Source organism: Priapulus caudatus, unplaced genomic scaffold (genome assembly GCF_000485595.1).
Source record: "Priapulus caudatus unplaced genomic scaffold, Priapulus_caudatus-5.0.1 Scaffold255, whole genome shotgun sequence".
Lineage (NCBI taxonomy): Eukaryota > Metazoa > Priapulida > Priapulimorpha > Priapulimorphida > Priapulidae > Priapulus > Priapulus caudatus.
Window position 1 is genome coordinate 127088 of NW_014577316.1, and position 8633 is coordinate 135720.

The 8633-nt window shown below is 42.6% G+C and overlaps 1 protein-coding gene across 1 annotated transcript in view; it reads right to left on the reverse strand.

The window, feature by feature from the left end:
* Positions 1-4640: 4640 nt before the first annotated feature.
* The window catches only part of LOC106808130 (dynein heavy chain 1, axonemal-like), a 79184-nt gene continuing 75191 nt past the window's right edge, over positions 4641-8633 (reverse strand). Inside the window, exons 32-34 of the mRNA XM_014810710.1 lie at positions 8436-8542; positions 5905-5984; positions 4641-4747 (exon numbers count right to left, since the gene is read on the reverse strand). Coding sequence (XP_014666196.1) covers positions 4641-4747; positions 5905-5984; positions 8436-8542 — 294 coding nt within the window. The remainder of the gene's footprint in view (positions 4748-5904; positions 5985-8435; positions 8543-8633) is intronic.

Sequence of the window (8633 nt, forward strand, 5' to 3'; positions counted from 1 at the left end):
GTAACAGAATCGACCAAGGTGGAACTCGACTCCCAAACCCGCCAGGCTGAGCCCGATTCTGCCTGTCTGCATCATTACGCGACAACGCCTGGCTTCTAGGTGCACAGCGAAACCATACTTCCCGTCGGTAATTTGTGTCGCCGATCAGGAAACAATTCGTCGCTATAGTATAGCACGCCCCTTATCAAATGCGCAGTTTACGCCGTTATACGCCAGCCGAGTCGTGAAACCGCAACGACAAAAACATGTGAAACTACTTCACGTCGCATCATAAAACACGTCGTATTCCGGTCAATTCCGGAAGTAGAGTAGTAACACCGGCACTGTGAGAAATCATAGCACCAGCAGATTTAAGCCCCTCTTCCAACTAAGAAACCAGGATACTTGGTTGGATCAGTCACACTATTCGGTAAACGCTCACTAATTTGGAACGTGGAACTTGGCATAACTTGGAAATTGCATGCAAGGGGAGAAGGAACCAAGGAAGACCCAGACGCAACTTGGGTAGATCTATAGATGTCGTTCCAACAGGAATAAGAGCATCCTCGAAGGAAATGAAAACGGTGCAACGTACGTCTGCCCCGGAAGGGGAATTCGGCATGTGGCCTATGCCCCCTCACAAGAAAAAGAGTTTAAGATAAGTATAGTCTGTAGGTGTAACACCGTGCAGTGTATGTGGAACCTTACTATATTCATCAGGAGTAGATAATAGGGTTATATCCCTATTATCTACTCCTGATATTCATACTGTAATTTTTTTACCAGCACAATTTCTTTGTCAATCCGCTACACATTGCGCTTTTAAATATATCGAATCCCTGGCGTACCGTATAAGTTTTATTATTATGGTTAGGGTTAAATAGAGATGGAATTTCGAGTAATCGGCCTACTGTCGCTTAAGGATGTTCTGGATCGCCTACTGCACTGCTTTGCCAGAGAGTTTCCTGAACTACTACACCGAGGAGATAACCTACATGTGACGGCGACTTGAGGCACATTCGTCGCATATAAAAATATCTATGGCACTACAAGTAAGGTGTAGCTGCTGGTAGCTATTAATCGCAGATTGATTTCATGTTATTGTCCTAAACAGGTGCTGATATGAACAGCGACTTGCATAAAGCGCGACTCGGGGAATTCTGGAAGCGCCTGTATGCGCGTGATGACTGCTGCTTCTATAACGATGTGTAAATAATTTACTACTGGTCCCATTACGTTGCTAATGCAAGTAGCGCAGACGCTGCACGATAATGGAGCGCGCGCGCATGTGTTTTTTTTGCCAGCGATGGCCAAATTAGCCTCTTCAGACCTCTGCGCAGCAGTTGGATTCGTCGATATACACTGCGTATTTAGGCCCTAGTGATCGCGAAGCGAGATATGGTGGGTTGACGGCAAGCGTTTTGCCGCGTTGGCATTTTTTCCATGCAGCTGCTCGCAGCAGCTGCAAATTTTGGACACGCGGTAATTACGTGAAGTGGCGGTCGATAACTGGGCGGTTTAAAGCCGTAACCTCGCCCGATCAATGAAGCTAGGCGAGACTGAAGTATTTAAGGGTTGCTTTATCAACTCGCCAGAATATCAGATTAGTTGAAAATTCCGCTAGACCGAGTTAAGCCCTGCCCATACTAACATGCTATATTATGAACAACGCAAGCTGGGTATCTAAAAAAAATTAAATCTCTGATCTAATCTCTAATCGCTAATCACTTAATCTCAGCATGTAATCTCTTCCGTGAACACCGTATTACAATGTGCACGTGTGTTCTTTAATTATACACATTACCACAACCTACGCGTGAGTTCTTTATGAAGATCTGAACATTTCACAATGACCTGCACGTATCTTCGTTGTAACGAACATCTTATCATGATCTACACGTATGTTCCTTCTAATGAACATCTTACAACGTCCTACACGTATTTTCATTTATAATTAACGTTTTACCACGTATATTTCGCGCGCCCGTTTATTCATGAAACTATTCAGTTGTTATTTCAGTTTTGAACAACATTTTTTCACGCGTTTTGGTATATTTCAATCATATTGATATGAAAGATTGATATTATATTTTCCTAAATCTATTCCGGTAGATAGCGACGGACAAATTGGCTGGATTTACACACACGCACGAGCAAATAAGCGCGTTGCAGACATCTGCGACATGTGGGACGCAGTAGAAGGCAAATACCCGACAACATCTAATAAGTGTGCTTACAGCGAGTGATTGCTAAAACCAAATCAACCTTCGCTGAAATTTTCCTGAAGATGCCAGCATGCGCGCGCACACACGCACACACGCGTACGTACACGCACGCACGCACGCGCGCGCGCGCACACACACACACGGCATACACACTCGTGCACGTACGTACACATCACGCACACATACGCGCAGTGAAACACACGCACACACACGCGCGCGCGCACACACACGTTCACGCAGTAAACATTCATACACCCATTCGCCGTAACTAAGGATACAGACTATACAACACCAACATGTTTAAGATTCAGTTACACGTAGTTGGATTAATATTCACATATAATCAGCAGTGAATAATAACAAATGTTTCTATTCACTCCTGATATTATGTTACTCTTATCTTGATTGGGCTCATAATGACCACGTAAAGAACACAACTGAACCACGAAACAGTCGTAGGAAAACATTTTATACAACATATTAGGAATACGCACTTAAATTCCAACCACGCAAAAGGATTTGGTTCACGATATAACGCAAAAGTTAGTTTGACAGTGTAGACAATTGGACACAAGTATGTTGTAAAACAGGGCTAGTTTAGCAGTCAATAGCAGCATTGCAGGTAACTAAAAATGGTCTTGTGGTTGTAATTTAAAGATGTCCCGACTTACATTTAAATGTCAAAATAACTTAATAGTAAAACTAGGATATATCATAGATATATTTATATTCTTCAAGTACTAGTACTTCATAAAAACATTTCCATACAGCCGCAACACGGGCCGTTCGCGACTGTTGTTTTAAGCCTAGCGTACACACCCGAGCAAAACGGAAAATTTTGTTTTCCAGCGTTTCGCGTTCTGCTCGGCGAGCAAGCGCACACAAGCCACCCGACACAGCACACAGCTGAGCAAAACATACAGAAACCCTGCGTACAGCGCCGCTGTCACATGACATCAAAAATAGATATCCAATGGACATCCAATTTTGTGTGTCATGTAATATTTTTAAGGATATTGATTGGAGACCGTCTGTGGCGTTTCGCTGTGTAGCAGAACGATTGACGCGCGCACACACACACCCGAGCAAAACGTACGCTCAGGCGAAAACACGTTCCGCGAATCAAACATTGCTTGTTCAGCGAAACACGCTCAGCTGAGCAATGTTTTTTGTTTTGGGAATCCGCACACATCCACGAACATCGAGCGAAACACGTTTTGCTCCACGTTCAGGGTGTTTTGCTCGGGTGTGCGCGCTAGGCTTTAAGCATAACGTATGTATTTTCGTAAGCGTAACGTTTAAGTATTTTCGCCTGAGCGCACGTTTTACTCGGGTGTGTGCGTCAATCGTTCTGCTACACAGCGAAGCGCCACAAACGGTCTCCAATCAATATCCTTGAAAATATCACATGACACACAAAATTGGATGTCCATTGGATGGCTATTTTTGATGTCATGTGACAGCGGCGCTGTACGCAGTGTTTCTGTATGTTTTGTTCAGCTGTGTGCTGTGTCGGGTGGCGTGTGTGCGCTTGCTCGCCGAGCAGAACGCGAAACGCTGGAAAACAAAATTTCCCGTTTTGCTCGGGTGTGTGCGCTAGGCTTTATTCAATTCGTATGGATGAAATCTCAAAAAACTACGAAACTGCGGTGCATGCAATGTAACACTACCATGGGAAAAGACAACTGCGACAAAAACCCAAGTGCATTTACAAGGTTTTTACTGAAATTAATGTTAACCAATCAAACAGCGTACCCTATAGTGACTGAAATGTACCCGGGAAAATTATTGTTTACACGCATCTTTTCAATGGTTTTAAAAGCGTGATTACCAAAAGCACGAGCGTTAAAAGCACTTATACACCTTCAGCGCACGATCACGTAAATGCACTCACCCATTCATAGACTATACATAGTGTAGTGTAACTATCGTCCACGACTATATTCACGCGGTACGTGCTCCACGAGTAGATAATTAGACAAATTTGCCTATAGTTGTTATCTACGGTACATATGCGTGATTTCTGTTCATGATTCAAAATTGGGTGACAATTCGCCCATCTTCAGCGATATTTTCGTCTCTCTATATGTCACTTTCTCTCAATCTACCACACGTACTATTAACCTCCGACTCTGAGCCATTGATATATTACGCCTTCCTATATACATTCATTTACACCCAAAACGTGGAGTGAATTGCCTACAACGCGCTATGGCACGAGGAAGCACGACACCGGCTACGAATCACGCACGCGCGCGTACCTCCCACGCCCTCACTCCGCACATATACGCCTATAGGGGCCTACTGCTGCTGCTGCTGCTGCTGCTGCTGGGTGCACTCTCGTAGCACTACTACTACTTTTATCAGGAGCGTATAATATAGAGCACATATAGATCTACACTCCTGCTATTATTAATACTACTACTACTATTACTACTACATGCCACTCACCCGTGTCTTCCCGGATCCGGTCGGTCCGACCAGCATCAATCCGTGACGCACGACCGTCGTCTCGTACAGCTGAATGCACTTTGTCACAAAACCTGCAAAAAAGATGCCCGACTATATTATATAGTACAATGCAGTGATTCTCAGACGGGGTTGCACAGCTAGGCGTACGGAGCTAGCAGTCTTGGTGGGGGATAACAGCTAGACGATGGGGGGGGGGAAATTGCGGGCGAACAGACTAGCGTAAGGGAAGCACATCAGAGGAGCAGAATGGTCTGTCTTTCACGTACGTATATACGCACGTAGACTTAGGTTTCTGCACCACAGTAAATTTCATTAATGCCAAATTCTAGATTCAAAAAAAAGTAAATAAAAAACACATTATACACGCCCTGACAGTGATATACACGATTATAATCATTATGCTGCGTACGTTAATTACGCAGGTAATTAATAGTTTAAAACCAACTTGCATAGTTGGTTATATATTAGTATATCAATGTATTATAGGATATCTATGCAGTATATAGTTAGTGTGGGGTTGACACCGGCCTATACTCCAACGGATAATTTTTGCCATAAAACGTTACTTAGGTAGGTCTAGGTAAGACCTTTAATAAAGATAACATACAGATTATCCTCGATACCGAAACGCTACACCGAGTTCGTGCCAATGAAATTTTTACAGAAATTAAATGAGGTGGAGAAACTTCGCATGTTGTCGAGAAGCACGATGCAAGTGGGTAGGAGTGGATGAAGATAAAGTGCACTGGCACGCATGTATTGTAACATGACGATCTACTTGTGAGCGAGAGCGCATGCATGCACGAGGCGTGATCGCATTGCAGCTCAGCTACAAAGCCGCTGTTCACACCAAAAAACCATCAGTGTAAGAGTTGAGAACATAAGAGATATCCCTCGCCCCCCCCGTCTCTCTCTCTCTCTCTCTTCTCTCTCTCTCTCTCTCTCTCTCTCTGGTTCGCTTGCTCGCTCGCTGTCACACGCAAAGACACACGCACGCACGCACGCACGCACGCACGCACGCACGCACACACTCATACGTGCGCCTCTCTCTCTCTCTCTCCTCCTTTCACTCTAATACGCCCCCATCCCCTCTCCCTCCCTCTCACTCCTACCTCCCTCGCTCGCTCTTCGTGCATTAGGTGCCACAGGTAACCGCGTGAGGATTTGTTACCTGCAAAGACCCTACTTACTGTTTTTTTTATAATATTATAATACAATATAGCTTTACCATCCACGTCCTTGAGACCAAGCTCGACGCAGCTGCTGCGGATAGATGACATCAGGTCGCCATAATCGATATCTTCTTCTCTACAGCAACAGAATACAAATTGTACATGTGATGATAAATTACACAATATAATTACAATAGTAATAACCAATTAATAATAGGTGGCAGCGCGACAACTGTACGGCTTAGCTAGTGTTTGACTTGGGGATAATGCTACCATATATACTACTGCTGCTACTGCTGGTTTCACCGCCGACGCCACCACTGCTGCTGTTATCGTTGCTTCTTCTGCTGCTGCTGCTGCCAATACTACTACCACTACCATTACTACTTTACAATTCACTATTTACTAAGCTTAGTCTACCTATGAGTTATTATACGCAGCTAAATACATTAGAACACAAATGTTACGTTAAACATTGAATTAGCTTCGTCATTATTTACATTAGCTTATTTACATTACCAATACATAATCACAATGCAGAGAAGCAGACTGAAATCTACGGTATTCAGACAAACTATAGCATCTGCATTCGATCATCAACAAGGCAGACATAATTTTTTGGTTGCGCAGGAAATTCGGAAATTTGGTAGAGGGTTAGAGTGCATCATTTCCTTTACTTTTTATTGAGAATCTGAGATACTGTTCTCATCCACTGGTTGAAACCTTTTGTCGCGTATCGTGAGAGCCATATTAGTAGCAAAGAAAGCGTTTCCGGTAAGTGACAGCCCTGCTCGCAATCAGCAGCGCGCGATTTTCAGTCGGCAGTACCGGTTTTTAATTCATGGCACGTGAAATTCTGCGCCAATTACAATGTGGTTTATTTCGCAGCCTATATGATTTATATATATATCATATATAATCATATATGATCATATATAATCATATATAATCATATATAATCATATATATGTGTGTGTGCGTGCGTGCGTGGGTGCGTGCGTGTGTGTGCGTGTGTGTCTGTATGTGCGTGCGTGCGTGCATGTGTTTATATATATTTTATTTATTTATTTATTTAGTTAGTTAGTTAGCTAGTTATAAATATTATATATATATATATATATATATATATATATATATATATAAAATACATTTATTTACGTATTTATTTAATTATTTACGTATATATTCAATTATATATACATACAAAACTCGGCATTCTGACACCAATTCTCAAATCAGGTGCCATAATAGTAACGAGCTCACGACTTCATATCGCTACCACGATGAATGCCATGTAAGGAATCACCTAATGAAATCCTGGCATGTGAAACCTGTTCATCTCTGAATTCCCCCCACGAACTTCAATCATCTATACACGTGGGCGGTTTGCAGCTTATTGTGGCTCATGTGCGCACATAAAACAGCAAATAATCAGTCAGAATATATATATATGCTTGTTTTTCGGCTCTGAAACCTTGCAGAACTTGCGTGACGAGTTGGCAGTCGCTGTTATGCGGTGACCCCGACTAAACCGGATAGAATAGTAGAAGCGAAAACGAGATTTTAGAAGTTAGTTATTTTTTAAGCGAATACGGCCAAAGTTTTCACGAACCAGCAAAGCTTTCTATCATCACGTAGCGATTAACGGGTCGGTGGTGCATGAGCAAGAAAAGCAGATTTGTCACACAGACAGTAAGACTCCCACACGACATATCAACGGGCTTATAGTAACCTGCGTCAATTTTTCATTTGTCTCCTACCCATGGGAAGATCAAGGACATACACGTGTAGCAGGTAGCGCGGCCTTCACATCTATCATGCCATGACATTACGAAGTTAAGCTTCTACTCGCAGTAGAAGACTTTCCTTACACACACACACAACAATCGCGCATGCTATAGCGAGCCCATGACACACGCTTCAACACACGTATTGGCAATATCGTTCAACATTTGTTGACATTAAATGTTGAGAAATTAATCAACTCCATTCAACATTTTTTGGCAATAATTCGAAGTGTAATAAATGCTAATATTTACAGGGCTAAGATTAACAGACGGGCAACTAAAAATGCTTGTCGTCCGTTAGCTAACTAACCGCTGAACTGTCTAATGTTATAAACTAGCAAATCGATATTTTCAACTGCGCAAACTGTTTATGTGCTCTTGATATATGTCATATTACTCCTCGAAAAAACATGATACTACGTTAGTCAGCCAGTCAACTAAACACTATTAAGCTACATGCCATATTAGGAGATAATAATACATGGGTTTTTAAGCTCTGAACTATACACATAGGGAGACGACTTGATAGGGAGATGTCAAGGGTTTGTTCATAGAATATTAACATTCCGGGGGCTCAAGCGCGTCTAGTCTAGCCGTGCAGTGAGTCTTTAGTGTTTTTATCCCGGCGCGCAATGTAATAGGCCTAAATCAAATTATTTTCAAATCAAAATGACCGCAGGATTAAAACAGCATACGCCCGCGTTTGTGGCTAAAATTATTTCGAAGTATTACAGACAAATTAAATTAAGATGTTTGTGGTCAGATTTCGATGTGGAATTAATTCATGCAAGCAAACTTACTTGATCTTCGGGAATAGGTCTGAAACGATGCCGTTAAACAGCTTCAGGTCATCCTGTAGGAACTTGGGCACGTTCACGTCCCTAATGGCTCTCAAGACAATCAGTTCCTAGAAAGAAAAAAGCGCCATGCAACGCCCATAGGTTATCACGTGTGTGTGTGTGTGTGTGTGTGTGTGTGTGTGTGTGTGTGTGTGTGTG